The sequence below is a fragment of the Molothrus aeneus genome, chromosome 1 (assembly GCF_037042795.1).
Source record: "Molothrus aeneus isolate 106 chromosome 1, BPBGC_Maene_1.0, whole genome shotgun sequence".
Taxonomy (NCBI): Eukaryota; Metazoa; Chordata; class Aves; order Passeriformes; family Icteridae; genus Molothrus; species Molothrus aeneus.
This window is the reverse complement of record NC_089646.1, coordinates 115,853,804-115,870,098: the sequence shown is the minus strand read 5'-3', so window position 1 is coordinate 115,870,098 and position 16,295 is coordinate 115,853,804. Positions and strand designations below refer to the sequence as shown.

General features: G+C 39.8%; 1 protein-coding gene across 1 annotated transcript in view; it reads left to right on the top strand.

Moving 5' to 3' along the window:
• Positions 1–508: 508 nt before the first annotated feature.
• The window catches only part of CA8 (carbonic anhydrase 8), a 51,097-nt gene continuing 35,310 nt past the window's right edge, over positions 509–16,295 (top strand). Inside the window, exons 1-3 of the mRNA XM_066546864.1 lie at positions 509–614; positions 908–1,099; positions 4,784–4,908. Coding sequence (XP_066402961.1) covers positions 536–614; positions 908–1,099; positions 4,784–4,908 — 396 coding nt within the window. The 5' untranslated portion in view covers positions 509–535. The remainder of the gene's footprint in view (positions 615–907; positions 1,100–4,783; positions 4,909–16,295) is intronic.

Here is a 16,295-nt window from a genome sequence, read left to right as displayed (position 1 = left end):
TGTCTTACCTGATGCCCACCAGGACCCACAGTGGGTGGGACCCTTCCACCCAATGTCAAACTGCATTCCAGTCAGGTAGTCCCCCACCTGTCCCGGCGCCCGGATTGTTCCTCCCTAGTGGCCGGGCTTTGCCCTTCGCCTTTTATAAAGCCGCTCTCCCTGGGTGTCCCCGGGTGCACTGAGCGCCTGTGCCCGGCTGGAGGGGCAGCGGGAGCTGTGGAGACACGCACCCACCCGGGCTAGGGGAGCAGCCTGCGGAGGACGGCGAGGAAGGCGCAGGGAGGCTCAGGAGCAGCGTCCCGCCGGGCACGCCCGCTGCCACCTCACCTCTGGCTCTCCGTGCCGCGCCGCTGGGACAGCGAGCGGCTCCCGGCGCTGCCCCGGCCCTGCCCCGGCCCCGACGCTGCCCCGGCCCGGCCCCGGCGCTGCCGCCGCCCGCGGGCGGGGGCGGAGGGCGGGGGGAGGTCCGGGCGCGGAGCCGAGCGCCGCCAGCCCGGCTCGCCCCGCACACGCTCGCACTCCGCACCGCCCGCCCATGGCTGACAGGAGCCTGATCGAGGGCGCCGAGCCCCTGCCGCGCCGCGAGGAGCCTCCGGAGTGGGGCTACGAGGAAGGTGAGGAGCGGGCGGCGGCTCCGCCGGGGAGAAAGTTTGTCCGCTGCCGGGGGAAGAGGAGGCGGTGCGGGGATTTCAGTGGCGGGGCGCAGCGGGGCTCGCTCCCCGGCCGTCCCGAGGCGCCAGGAGCGGGGAAGCGCCGTCCCGCAGCGGGTCCATCCCCGCCGGCGGGAGGGCAGCGCGGAGCCGCGGGGTCCGGCCGAGCAGCCCCTTCCCCGGCCGGGGACAGCGTCTGTGTGACCCGCAGCGCGGGGTGCCGGGTCCACCCTGACCGCTTTTCCCTTGTGCCTCAGGAGTGGAGTGGGGGCTGATTTTCCCCGATGCTAACGGGGAGTACCAGTCGCCCATTAACTTGAACTCAAGAGAAGCTAAATACGACCCCTCGCTCCTGGAAGTGCGTTTGTCACCGAACTATGTGGTGTGTCGTGACTGCGAGGTGATCAACGACGGGCATTCCATTCAGATTGCCCTGAAGTCAAAATCAGGTATGCTGAAACATGGCCTTGATTTTCCCGGCTAAACCTTGTGTTGCCTGAAGAGTCACTGCACTCGTGTCCCGGAGTGTAGGAAAAGCAGCCTTTCCCAGCTGAGAGCAGTTGTGCCCATTCCGCATGGACTATGCCCGGTGAGAGTGTTGCTGTTGACTTTGGTAGGAAGAGGAGCAAGTGTTGCAATGGGAGTTGCAGATTTTTATGCCAGACTGGATGGTCAGTGAGATTGCTTCAAAGCATGTCCAAAACTTCCTCTTGTGGTGGTGCTATCCAATCCACTAGCCTTAACAACTGTCTGCACTCAGAAGCAGTACAGACTATTGCTAAGACAGTGTAGTGCCAAACTGTTCTGTACAGCTGGCAAGATTTGTTCATGGTTCAAAGACCATGTAAGTTAAAAGTGCTTTCTCCCATTAACTTAAGCGGGTTCTGAATACTACCTATAGAATTGGACAGCTTAAGATTGATACACCGGTTATACGTGCTCACGATATTGATGAGGACCAAGTAGAAGGCAGTCCTCATTTCTTAAAGGATCACATTTTTGGTGTCACTCATCAAATTCGATGTAGAAGAAAATAATAATTCCAACATAAGTGAAGTTGCAATATCTTATCCAGACCTTTCGTCTGGGTAAATTGTTCTGTATGAAGGAGGCAAGAAAGTAGGGAGGAAAAAAGTCCACTTTGCTTTCCAGCACTGCAATAGTTCTTGCCATGTTTTTGGAAGAGCCTCCATGTTATTCCAACCAGTCTTAGCTAGTAACAGCCCTTTGGGGGCATTTAAACAGCTGGACATTGTCAAACCATGAGACATTCCAACTTCTGTTTCCTTCTGAGAACTCAGTAGTACTGGGAACTACAGCTGTGCTAAGTGAGGGAGTCAGTTCAGTTTTACACAGTTTTTTAAAAAGGGAGGGTTTGTTATCTTGATAATGATGCTTTGATTTATAATTTCATTTCTGTGATAATTTCCATGTATTTTTGCAACACAGAACATTTCATTCCATGGAATTTTGCAGATTTGCAATTAAAGAGAAATTTTGTTTAACTGCCTTCATCAGAAGCAGAGTTCTTTTCCCAAGGGATAAAGTTCTCCCTGCAGGATCAGGAATTCTTGAATTCTCCTGTGGAGGAAATGAGAGTGACCACAAGTGACCTCATAATTCGTATGCCAAAATGCAACTCCTTCCATGCTACCTTTCCCAAGGGCAGTTTCTAACTTAGTAGTGATTAATAAGATGGAACCAACACACCTAAATGCCTTTGCAAAACCATTAAGAGAATTAGAAAAAAGGAAAGACTTCTGTTATACTTGAATGCAATGTGATGCCAGACAGATGAGTCTTGAATTATAAGAAAGTGTGAAATAGAGAAAAAGTTTATGACTGAAGTATGGATTTACAATTTAGGAACTCTTGGTTTAGTTTCAGCTTTTTCTTAAATTTAATGTTACGTAATTTGCCATTTTTCCTTTGTAAACTGGGAATAGTTTGGGAGGGAGAGGACAACATTTATTAAACCTACCAAGAGGAGAAAAGAGTTAATAAGTTGTGATTGAACCTGGCCTAGTATTCTGGCCATTTTTCAGGGATTGCAGAAACTCCTGCAGTTTCTTTTCCTCACAGGAGATCTCTGATGACAAATCCATTCAGACGATTATTTTGTTGGGAACTATTGAGCACTGGATGCTTTTGAAACTCTGTCCAATTAATGTGCAAGAGATCCTCATGTGCTGTAATGTTAGCAAAGAAAAAGTTCTTTATGGAGAAAAGTAAACTGATTAAGATACATATTAAAAATAAATTTGTCATTACTTGTGAATGTTTTTATCCTTTAATTCAAGACACGCAGTCCATATGGAGTTCCCAAATCCTTCTCATTATTTAATTGCAAACATTTTCACAGCTGCTTTCATTTTGATAGTGGAATATGTGTTGTGCATTAGGTGGAAGAACCATGACCAACTATGAAATAGTTTTATCATGGGATCAGTCTCCTAACTGAAGCCTTGGGAATAAACTCTTTGAAGCTCCTGAAGATCCAGAACTACATCATATAGAGAACATTTGTTCTAGTTACAGTTTTTCTCAGAGCAATGTTTTAAAACAGAGAAAAGACTCAATTTTCCTAATTGAGATGATGATGATGATGATGATTACATTGTCCTAATTAAGCACTAATTGAGTATCATTATTCTTTTTGTTTGTCCAGATTTCTTAAATACTTCAATTAGTTGTTTCCTTGAGTGTTCACCAAATTTGTAGATTTTCCCTCTAGGGGATATAGCTATAGACAGAATATAGATAAAGCTAGGTTAAGGAGCAAATCTGAATCTGTAACTATATTTAGGACATTTCAGTTTAGAAAGTCTAATGACTGTTAGATTACTTGTGAAGAGTTATTAAAGGAGGATTAATTGGAATATTTGACTTTTTTTCCTCCAGTGTAATTTCTTATGAAAATCATAATTTATCTGTTTTCTTTCATTTTTTTTTACAGTTTCATACCTTTGGTTTTGTGTTCGTACAATTATATGTTTCAATTGCTAACTTATGTTTTAGTATTACACCACCTCTTGTGCTCCAAGCTCAGGTGGTATAGTTTGTGTGTCAAAATAGCTATATATTATGGAACTAATTCCCTAAGGCTATATTTCATGCAGTTAAATAATCCTTATCAATTATCAGAGATTGTAAAAGATTATTTTCAAGTCTATGAAATGTAAGCTAGAATTTAATTGGTTCTGGGGAAGACTGTGAATGCCCTTAAATAAAACTCAGCTCTGCCTAGAAGCCAATATTCAATGATTTTAGTGGGAAGTTACCTCCAGCTTGTGGTGTAATATTTGATCTAAAGCAGATTCAGAAGTCCCTGGGCAAAATGTTTCCATTGATTAATTCCATAGAAGGTTGGGCCTCACAATTCCTTGCTTTTACTACTTGTGGTGGAAATCTCTATTAATGCAAAAGTACTGAGCAGCTATATACATTTTTTTTGTGCACGTGTTGTGATTGTGGACAGATGCTTTTAAGAAATTCCAGATGTTTAAAAAACTGAAGTAAGAAAATCCCATGGCTGCCTAGAAGCTGTTTTTAAGTAAATGAGGTATGCTGTTTTTGCTCCAGTGTCTAGGATGGATTATATTTCGATGTGGAGGCGTTCAGTATCTCAGAAGCCTGACAGGTGGTATATGAGTGAACACCTTTACCCAGCAAAATATTTGCTATCTAAAGTTTTCTATCCATTTTTGTGACCCATAGTAAACATAGGTGATGGAAATTAAACATTTGGACAACTTGGAGGTTACTTCCCAGTTCAATTCAGAACCCCTGCCATCTGTTTAGAACACACAGTTAATGTCTTGATAAGACAAATAAACATTCCCTCTTCTGACTGGTAGAGGTACAATGCTTTTATTTGGTGTTCTGCATCATAAAACAAAGAGTTCAGTATGACAGCAGTTTTACTGTTTTTCATAACTGCCTCAATTCATGTTCTGTACCTGCAAGGTTCTTCAGAAGTAAAGGTGACAAGTCTGTCAGTTTAACTCTTCTCCTCTCTGGTACCACTAATAATATAGAAGATTGCCACAGACTCCCTGTTGTTTGTGGAGAATATATTCAGTGGCTTGTCTGCTTTGAAAGGCGAGTTCTTTACCACTTATCTTCTTTCCCAGTGTTAATAGGGGGGCCATTACCTCGGGGACACGAGTTTGAACTGCACGATGTTCGGTTTCACTGGGGGAGAGAAAACCAGCGTGGTTCTGAGCACACAGTTAATTTTAAGGCCTTTCCCATGGAGGTAAGAGTGCTCTGCATTGTATAACACCCGTGAAATGCAAAAGATTTTATTTCATTGCCTGAATTCTTGATAGCCCAAAAGCAACTTCCTTTTAGCTCTGCATGCTTTATAGCTCAACCACAAAGCTGTCCTCCTGGGGTGTGCTTTAGTGCAGGTAAATTAGGATATGCATCTGGAATAGAATGCCTCCAGCACTCATCACACTGTATGATTAATTGGTCGTAAAGTTAACTTGCAGAATTATTAACTTCTTTCTTATTAGTGTTCTAACAAGATCTGCCATTTCAACACTTCCTATGTCACCTTGACTAATAGCTATAGATGGAGAGAACTAGCCACTGGAAATATTTCCATGGTGAGTAATAACAATTTAGGTCGATTTGGAGTAAGTGTAGAGCAATTTGTTCATGAAACAGCTTTACATACTTGAAAATTAAAGATTATGTGATAGTGCTCTGTATGTTTTCCAAGATCTGAAAACGTACAAGATTTTGAAATAAAAACAAACTGATAATGCAGTCTTAAAAAATTCAGCTCCTCATGGGGTTCATGTCATAGGCAACACAAAATGCTTGGTCCTGTTTCTCCTGCCCTCCAGCAGTGGTTTGTTTTCACTTCCCACTGTCCCATTGCCTACAGCTGTCAAGGAATGGCTTGGAGTATTCCTTAGCCCCTGGGCTGCAAGACTACTTTTAAAATATACAAACCCCGATGTTTGGTGACTTCAGCTTTGTATCTTTTATCTTTTATTTCATTTGTTGTGCACTATTTGTTTTAAAGAAAATCAAGATTTTTTGGAGTTAATTTATTTTTGCCATATTTATCTATCATAATCCCTCATGAGTCTGAAACTGTTTCTTTTATTCACTGTGCTCAGTGCTAGGAAATGTATTATTGTAATGTTCATGAGTGCCTGACTACTGGAATAGAACTGTCTTATGGAAAAGAATATAAAAATATTAAAGAATATTAAAGCAACTACTGCAGAAATAAGTGTAAAAATCTTGTGGACTTACATCATCCATCTAGTTCTTAGGGTTGTTCAAAAACTTTCTTTAAGAGTTGTGAGTCAGATTTTGGTCTCTGCTATTTGCTATTTTGAACTGGTCAATCACAACCTCCCATATATAAACTTAATCATTTTGAGTTTTCAGGTTGAATTGAGTCAGATCATAGAATCATTTATGTTGGAGAAGGCCTTTATGATCAACAAGTCCAATCATAAACCTAATACTGCCAAAGTCCTCCCCTAAACCATGTCCCTAAGTACCACATCTATGTGGAGGTCCCCTCTGCAGGCTGATTCCAGGCAGGTCTTGGAAATGCAAAATTGTTTGAATGGATAAGACTCATCAACCAAAGGGAAAACAAGGCAATGACTTCTGCATCCTGATTACCTGGCACAATAGATACATTGTGATTTATATGGGCAGTAAGACCTTCAGGATACTGCAGTGTTCCCCTGAGGCAGGAAGTAGCCAATTCATTATAAAATAGCTCTGCTTAGTGCTTTTCTTCAAGGCTGGTCCAGTATCTGGTGATTGAGAAATACTCATATGATCTATGCTGAGAACTGTCCTTGGGAATCTATCAGGGTTTCCTGTCTCTTTGTTAATTAAAGATCACTTTCAAACAGTCTTGGTGGTATGTGGGAACAGTTTATTGAGAATCTGCAGAAAACCTAGAATTATCTACTCTAGATCAGTCCAGAGAAAAATATGCTTGACCCAGAGATATAAAACAACAAACTTAATAAGTCATGAAGGGATTTCATTCTTCACCTACTTTAAAAGCAGTACAGCAGCTGTACAAACAGAGTTCTGGCACAGTTGAAGAACATCACCTGGAGGTGAGCAAGCCAGAGTTTTTCTGTTTCCTGCATCTAAGCAGCTTTCAACTAAACTCTAACTTCCAAGAAATAATTACTGATGCAAAAATTCTCTAGCAGAAAAAAGTCCGACCCCTAATACACTTTAAGTACAGTGTGAATGTTTCATTTTGTGAGCAGATAAATTCTTATGGCAGAAAATGGCCAGTTCATCATCATCTGCCCCAAGCTGAAAGAAAGTGCAGGGCAGTTTTTTGACAGATGAACTGCATTTCCTTCTGCAATATGCACAAAGAGCTGTTATATTAATTCCCTCTCAAATTGTCCAAGTCAAATATTATACTTGAGCAATAATAAAATGGGTGCTTGTGGCCACTGTAATGTTTAGGTAGCACACTTGGGACTTCAGAATGGAAGATTTGCTGTTTTGCATTCCAGGCATAGCCTTGTCTTTTTTTTTTTTTTTTTTTTTTTTTTTAACAATAGCTCAATAGCTTTGATCACGGACCAGGAAATCTTATTTTCTTAGCTTTTTACATTGGCATTTGTTTATACAGTTGTTGGAAATCATTAAATTCTGAATGTATATTTGCCTTGATTTCCACTGGGTTTCACAGATTGACAGAATATCCTGTCTTGGAAGGGGCCCACATGGATCATCCAGTCCAGCTCTTAAGTAAATGGCCCATGTGAGGATTGATCCCGCAATCTTGGTGTTATAGGTACCATGCTCTAATCAGCTGAACTGAGTTTGTTGGTTACTGAGCATAAACAGCAATTGATGCCTATTTTGGCTACATCCAAGCAGTCTGCTGTGCTTTATGCTTTTGTACAAAATAAGCTGGCAGTTGCTTGTGCATCAGTGCATGCCTAGGAATATGTTGCGCACCAAGTGCATAAGTTTGGGTCTTTTTCAAGTGTAGCAAATCTAGTAGGTCATCTTTCTAAGGAACTAGAAATTATTTCCATGGCAAATGATAGGGATTCTCTTCTCTTTGTGAGAGGAAAACAAGGAGATAAGAGGTATTATGAAAATGGAAGTGCCTGGTTTATGTGGGTACATTAACAACACAACAGGTTGGCCTAGATTGTACACTGTACTACTCTCTTTTAAAACCTGAATGGAGCAGTTCTAAAAAAATCAGCTTTTAGTTTGATGAGATCTGAGATGACTATCTGAGACTAAGTATTGACTGGAGCAGCAGTCTGGTTTTTTTTAGGGCTGAAGAGTATACAGCTTTATTTTATTACACTGGACAAAATAGTTGTGAAACAGCTTCAGATTACCATGTAATGACCTTTGTAAAAGAGTTTGAAAAAGAGTGTAATTTTTCAAAGTTTGGAACACCAATCTTCAATTACTTCCTTACTCTCTTCCTCTTGGTACCATAATTTCTATAAAAGAAGTTAGGCAATATCCTGTATTATTTGGGTAATATCCCATGTTTCTCAGTGCAAAAATCCATTACTTCTTGCTACACAGCCGGGGCCTTTGCATGTGGTTAGGATATATAGTTTCATGGTGAAGTTGGGTAGATCACAAAGCTTGTGTAACCTCTGGAACAGCTTCTTGAGCTAATACATATTGTCCAAAAATGTTGTTCATGTGGCTTGGAAGCTGAGTTCTTTTTTTTTTATTCTTATATAAGGTTCAGCAAAGATGTGTTTTCCACCTTCCTTGACTGAAGAAACCAGAATGTCGACAGTGATATGACAGTGTTTTCATTTTCACTGAAAAATCTGTGTTTGCAATAAGTCAGGAAAAGCAGGACAAAACAAAAAATATTTGTCAAAAGTAAATACGGTAACACCTCTTCTTAAACCAAGGAAAAGCAGAGGGTTGCATGTACCAATACTCCTCCCTTTTTTTCATGAAAAAAAAAGAGCACGAAGACTGCTCTTGCCCTTTGGGCAGGAATCAGAAGGAAACATTTGTGCAACTTTCTCTAGAAATTCTTCTCACCAACTACTTCTACTTTGTGTAAAAGATTGCTACTTTGCCTTTTGGCCAAAGATGTGTTGGCCATGACATATGCTACATGTTGAGTAAGGGTCTTCACATTGAGAGACTGTTTCATGCTAGCAAATGGAACAGGGTACCAAATATCTGTGCCTTAAAGTACAAATTTCCACAAAGCAGTGAAATCCACATTTACACACGTGATTTACCTGAAGCTGTTAGACATGTAGGAAGGAGAGGAGCTATTTGGCATCTTTATTCCTCTCCTTGATACCAAGAGTCTGGGTTGGAGAAGGAGCAAAAGCAAATGAATTACTAATGAAACTGACTCTTTCCCTTACCTCTGATGTATGACAGGGAGATAGAAGAGGATGGCAATTGCAAATTGCTGCTATTTATTTTTGTTAACAAAGTGAAATGGGAGCAGCTAAAAATGAGTTCCCATTGTATCTGATCTCTGTATGAACACAGCATATTATAGTGCTAGGTTGAATGAATGAATTTACAGTCAAAAGAGAAATGAAATCCAGCAGGAGAAAGTAAATCACATGATAACATCAATGCAGGTTTATGGGAAAAAAATGTTTTCACTACTTCTGAAATGAAGAGAAACAGGGAAAAATATAAGGGGGCCTGAAAGTTGTCTCTTCCTCTTAGTTAGTCAAATGGTGGTGTGACCAAAGGCACAAACTGACCATAAAGGTACTGTTGTTTCCAGGCTTCTGCTCTGAAATAAAACTGTATCAGGGAAAATAAAAAGGTTCCTTTCACCACTTGCAATATAACTAGGATAATTCCCTGTAATCCATCCTCTTTAAAATGTAGGATTACATTAGCTGTGAACCATGTGAAAGCTCTCAGTAGAAGTGGGTTGGCAGAAAATAATTTAAAAAATGTTTCCAAGATGTGCAGGAAGATTAAAAACTATAATTGTTCGTTCTACATTTTTTGAGTAGAACAGAAGAAAATACAGTTGCTGCAAGGACCAAAATCAGTTCTGGACAGGAATAAAAACTATTCCTTTGCGTTGGATAACAAAATGCAAACTAATTAATTCTGTAGACCCTTCCAGAGTAACTGAAATACCTGCTGCAATGAAGCTAACAGTGCAAAATATATATCCTACCCTCAATTTGATTTAAACCATAATGTTTTTCTTTGCTAACAAGAAATGGTGCCTGAAGTACTCATCTAACACAATTAAAGCTTTAGGGCTTCAGGTGAAGCTGTTAACATTACGCTTACCTACTAAAGCCTTTACAGTCTTCAATGTGGGGTTTTCTCTGTGCCTAGCTCTGAAATCAGATATCTGCACACAGTGCCCTTTCTGGCATTTCTGGAGAGAAAAGTATCATGCTTTCAACACAGAAATTTAGTTTTTGCCAACTTGTAATATTCTTTGCCAAGGCTATTTGACCTTGCTGTCTCTTTTAATCATTTTCCTATTACCTTATCTGGACTAAAAAATAAACCAGAGTATTTTTAATTGTAATAGAAGGCCTGGGAAACAGTGTGCTTGCCAGTGTGTCTCTCCCTCTTTATTCAGAGACTGACAAGCTGCAGAAGGACTGGGTAGGTATGAATGGCAAGCAGAATACAAACCATGATGACAGTAGTTTCTTTTATTAGGACTATGATCCAAGTAATAAACTCTAAAAGATAAACCAAAGAGTAAATCCTGCTGCCTTAGTTGGTTGCATTGATTGCCTGCCTGTGAAAAAAAAAATAATTCCACTCATATTGGCAGCACAAGATGAAGGATATCTATGAATTTAACAGGAGGCAAAAAGAACAGATTCCAGAAGAGTTTATGTAGCATCATGCTGAGGTCTGGAACTCTGCTCAGACACTGTCCAAGTTTTCTGGTGGAATATTAACTTGTTACTAAGAATCTTGGACAATCTTCTAAATTTTGGAATGATTGCAGGTGAACACTCTTAGTTGTGATTAAACACAGTGTGCCTTATAAGGAAATGATGACATTCATGTAATAGCTAATATCCTTCTCAGGTTATGAATAAGACTAGTAATTGTTTAAAGTAGATATTTTCATTGGACAGTATCTAATTTTTGAGGACAGAATTGTGGAAAAAAAACCCCAGGAAAATCATGCCAATATTTAAACAGATGTTTTCAGTTTTGTTTTCTAAATCTCAGTGATTTCTACAAAAGCAATTTTTTACATGTTGTGTAGACACCATTTAGGAATGTAACAGTAATACTTAGATCTACACAGCACTCTGTGGGCAAAATTGGTCTTAGCAGAAATTTCAGGACTGTCAGTGAATCATGTTATGTGGGATCCTAGTCCCACATGTGCAGGTGTTTAAGCATTTTTCTGCATTTTTCTATGTATCATACATTCTGAAATCCCCTAATTGATGTGGCTTCTCTTTGGATTTTTTTGTGGTGGGACAATGCTGTGAGGACTTTGTCTCTTCCCAGTGTACAGGGAAACATGAAACTAGCAACAAGATAAAGAAAAAAATTTTCTTTATTGTAAAAGCACACATGATCAGCTTATGAATTCTGAGATTACTAGTGCTTTAAGTTCTTTCAGTGTTAAGTTTTTATTGTTGTTGAGGGTTAATTTGACCTAAGTTGGCACATGCAGTCTCTGGAGTATACTTTGTTTTTGGGTAATTTGCCAATATGGGCTTCAACTGGCCCTTGTTTTGCTGACTCACATACAGTTTTAATTTTTCAGGAATGCGCCTGTGTGCTTTCTAATGTGAATTCCTGAAAGCAGGTGCAAAAATAGGCTGATTTACTTGCACAAATGTGCTTTTATCTTGTCTAACACCTGAAAAAAATTTAAATTAAGCCCTGTGGAAAAAGGTACACAACTTTAGAGGCAGCAAATATGCTACTCTTCTGTGCAAAATCTACAATATATTTATTGGATTGTGGAAGATGTATGAGCTGCCAGACACCAGGTCAAAGAGGAGTAGTGTTAATAGTGTTTACTGAAGCCTCTTTATCTTTTTGTCTGTTTTTTAATAGTCATTTGAGTTTTGTGTGGAGAAGTTCTGTGGCCCATATTCACCTAAACCATTTTTGAGGTGGTGGTTGCAATTATCTGTAATTAGTAACTTCTACCAGGATGGAGAATTTCAGTATTCATTGAAGAAATAAATAGTTCAAACTAAAAATGGCTGAGCAGAACAGGACAAACTAACAGAGAAAAATTTGCAAGAGGAGAAAAGCTGGGAGAAAAGAAGAAAATGAGGAGCACCTGAAGAGAGGAGCACCTCTCTGGGCTCCCCATTCCATCTAATCTCAGTCTTTTAGTCTATTAGCATCAGTTTAGTTCTGCCAGACAGTCTTTGTGTTTTGCCTGATCAAATTTTCTTGCAGCCCTGCTGGGCTAAGGTGAGATGTTCAGTTGCAGCCTGTTTGGGGGCATTGCATCCTTGTGGAGGCAGGAGTGTAACCTTGGACAGAAAAGCTCTTAGCATACCCCTCTGTGGTAGCCGCAGTACACCTCTGACACTTTTAAAAATATGGAATTCTTTTCCATTTCTTGAGCAGATTTACAGCTTTGCCTTCTCCTTAACTTGACTTTCTTACACAAGTGTCTCGCTGACAGTGCTTGGATTCATGGATATAGAGGTTGCTGTCAGACAACCCTTATAGAAAACTCTGTTCCCCAGCTCTAACAGAATGGCTACTTATGGAGCTGCTGTGGGAGAAGACATTCTGTAGTCTCTTAGCAGATGGGACTTCTGAAGAGGATTTAAACTTAGTTTGGAGCTCAGCAAGATTGCTGCTCAGGTCTTTGCCATTTTTCTTGGCTGTGTGCCCTTGCTGTGATTTGCTTCAGTTGTACATAATTTTCTAATTTCTGCCATGATCCTTGCTGGCACTCTGCATGTATTCTGCTTCAGTTTCCTGCTGCCTTGGTTTTCCTATTTAGTTTTCCTTGGCACTTTGCCCTAACCACTAGGCCTAACTGTTTTACTATCTAAAACTTATCACTTGTTGAAGAAGGGGAAAGGAGATTCCTTATTTTGTTGTTTTCCATGCTTCATGCTTGAGTCAGGACCAATTCCAAGACTGGCCTCAATGCATAAGTAAGTACTCTAAAAACCAGAAGTAATAGCTTTTTGATGCTAGCCCCATTTTGTGTTATTTGTGCTAATGGTGCACTCATGGCCCTCAAGAGGTAAACGATGAAACGTGTAGATCACCTAAGATCTGAAAACCTTAGTAGGATTCCAGAAGTATTTGATGTTGTGCCTGAGTACATCATGAGCACAAATATTATAATCCTTAAAACATCAGTGCAAGGGACATGAGTTCTATTGCTATTGCCAAGGAACTGGTAGGAAACAAATTCAAAGGGATTAAATTGTTTGGCCATGGTCACACATGATGCCTTCTGTAGCAGTGGGGGAGAACTGTCTCATGATTCCTAGATGCTTGGATTCTAGTAAGGGTTTCAGATACTGTAGTGTTGGAATACCCAACTTGGGTTGTAAATCCTGTTTCAGTAATTTAATCACAGGGCTATCTGATGCCCTAGTCCATAGGCCACACTGTTGTTAATGAGAAAAAGTCATTCCTGACTTTTTACTGTCCCAGCATTAAGCCACATAATGAGCTGAATGGGGAAACAGCTAAAGCGTAGCAAAATTTGTGGAGTTCATGGAACTATGGAAGAGAAAAGTATAGCATGCTATTACACAATCTGCAAACTTGAAATTCAAGAGAAAACTGTTGAAGAAGCATAACAAAGTTTATTATTTTAAAGGAAGCTTAGCCAGCATTACAGGAAAACAAAACCCTGCCTGAGTTTCTTAGAGGAGTGTATTATGGAAGAACAACTGCTCCCTGGATAACAGTCAAGCTTATGACTTAAGAAGATAATATGCAGCTGCAGATTCTCATATCTTAAGACAGACCATTACCCTTGAAACACAGAGAACTGTGGGATATAAATCAGTTATTAACAAAACATGGTAAATTAACAGGGAAGGAGTGTTTTCTATTATGCCTTCATGAGAGAATCTATCACTGAAAATTAAATTGGTGATTTAAAACCTTCCACATATGAACAGTCTGGTTTTAAATCCAAGACAATAGATTGCAGGCAACACTTTGGAACTGAATATGCTTTTATTAAATACTTAGTCATATAAATAGCACTTCCAGAATTAAATGCTTAACCTATGGCTCTTTGTGTTTTCTGTCTTCTTGATGATATCGCTAGTCTGTAATATAATCAACTGTCCATCAAGGTCCAGTCTTTTTTCCAAGCTTCACCCTATCTAAGTGTGGAGCTATAAAAGCACATGCAGACATGCACATGCACTCTCTCAGACAGGTAAGAACTCAGAGTGAAGGTAGGCTGGAGAATCTTGCAATAAAATCTTTGCTTTTTTCCTTCCTGGCTTTCATATTTCAAAGGAAGGAAAAAGAAAGGCTTGAAAGTATATTTGTTTCTATTAGCATAGGTAAAGGCAGACCCAGGGCACTTCAGCCTGCATGTTTGCTGGGGCCAAACATAGTAGGGAACAATAAGCTGCTCTGTCGTGCTCCTTGCTTTGCACACTGAGCAGAAACTTGGCACAGTGAAGAGTCTGACCTATGAATCTGACAGTAATTACTGTGTAGCTGTTTAGTTTCTTACCATTAGGTTGATATTGAAAGTTGGCAGGACAGGGACATCTTCAGTCCTTTCATGACTTTTTCAGTCCTTTTCTTAGCCTGTATACTTACATTACAGTTAAAAAAAGTTAATTTTGATTAATTCCTGTTTTCTTTTAATCTCTTGTGACTGCCAGTACACATAAGCTGTGCTTGTGATTTCAAACGTGAAGAAAAAAAAATACATACAGATGACAAATTTTGTATCCTTGGCTTCCCCTACACCCTATGATGTTTTTGCCAGTGATTTTTCCTAAGAAACAGGCAAGCTAATGTTAAGTGTCAGTGGCCTCTGTGGGCAAACAAGGACATAGGTAAAAACATTTATGTCGCAGTTGCATCAACCATGAAGATTCCTTTTTTTTCCCCCCACTTTTTTAGACCTTCTGGCTTCTTTTCCCAGAACAGAAAGAAGAATGCTGGTTGGATTTTTATGGTTCTCATTGCTTTTATTTGTAGCTTACCCTTTGTTGCTGTCGTGTTTTGAGTTTTTCCATGTACATCAGTACTTCCTGCTGTTAATTTCATTTTTTAAATGAACCAATAGTTCTTTGTGTAAAATGAAATGAGGATGCCGCATGTGATTAGACTTTTCAAAGAGAACAGAGATTCCTGTTTAATATTAGATGTTGCAATGTTTTTATTATTCTGTTATGTAGATACTTCTTTAGCGAGTTTGCCAAAAGAAACTGCAGTAGTGTTTCCTGAGATGCTGCAAATAATTCAATAGTCCCAGGATTCGTTACCTTTTTTGTGGCACATCTGAAGGTATGCCACTCAGTTGCTTAGACTACTTCTGCTTTCACTAGGCTGGCTTGTTTGGAAAGAGAATAGATTTTGAAAGGTATCTTTGCAGTCCTTGCTTCTATGATTCAACAAAAATAACATTTTTTCCAGCTGTTCTTGTTTCAAAGATGTTCATGGAGAGGAGAGGACCAGTCAGCAAAGGTTCTGGACTACAGTGGTATCCCAGTCAGCAAAAGTTCTGGACTACAGTGGTATCCCAGTCAAGCATACGTTCAGCATGTTTTAGTTGTGAATTTAGTTTTTGACCTGAAACATGTAGTATCTCACTCTGTGATTGTGAAGTTGTTTGAACAGGATCTCCAGGATACCTTGTGCTCTGCTCCATCTTGATTTACGTGCACCTAATTTCTCTGATCTTAGATTACAGACTTCTTTGTTCAGGGAATGTCATCTTGTTCTGAACTCACTTGGAACCTGACAATTAAAGCGCAGACTAGATCTGCTCGATCTTTAACACTTTCAGTAAATTATAACAAGCAGAAGTTGAGCAGAAAGTGTGCTTTCTCCTATGTTATATTAATCAGGAGATTTTTAATGCTAACAGTGTTGTCATCTGTGTTCATTGGAACTGCTTTCAATTATGTCTCTTAGTGGTAAACTTAGTGTTGCTTTTAAAGATAGGCAAAGAGTTCCCTTTATGTAATTTTTTCATTACAATGATCCATGTATGGAATTTTAAAGAGCATTTAAATGATACTGCAATTTAGTGGCATTTTGGCACCTATCCACTACAGAAGCATTGAAAAATTCAAGTATAGAAGCATAAACCAAGTGCACTAATTTATAACCTATTGACATTCTCATCCTCCTCTTCATTTTGCCCAGAGTTCATGATCTACTAATTTGCTTCTATTTGCATTTGCATTTTCAAAGGAAGCATGTTTACGTTGACTGAACTATAGTGTTTAACCATGAAGACTTTATGGGTAATTGTTTCTTTGTTTTGTGGCATGATGTACACGTACTCCTGCTTCTCCTAAGACATTTTCAAACAGTCTCTGTATCAGTTCCATTAACTTTATTTTCCTAAACCTCTCCTTCAGGCTGTTAATAACTAACTTTCTGGTTTTTTAATCACTTTTCTGGAAGCTGTGTGCCCTGGTCATATCCTTGGTTTGGTCCCCTTGTGAGGGTTTGGAACTT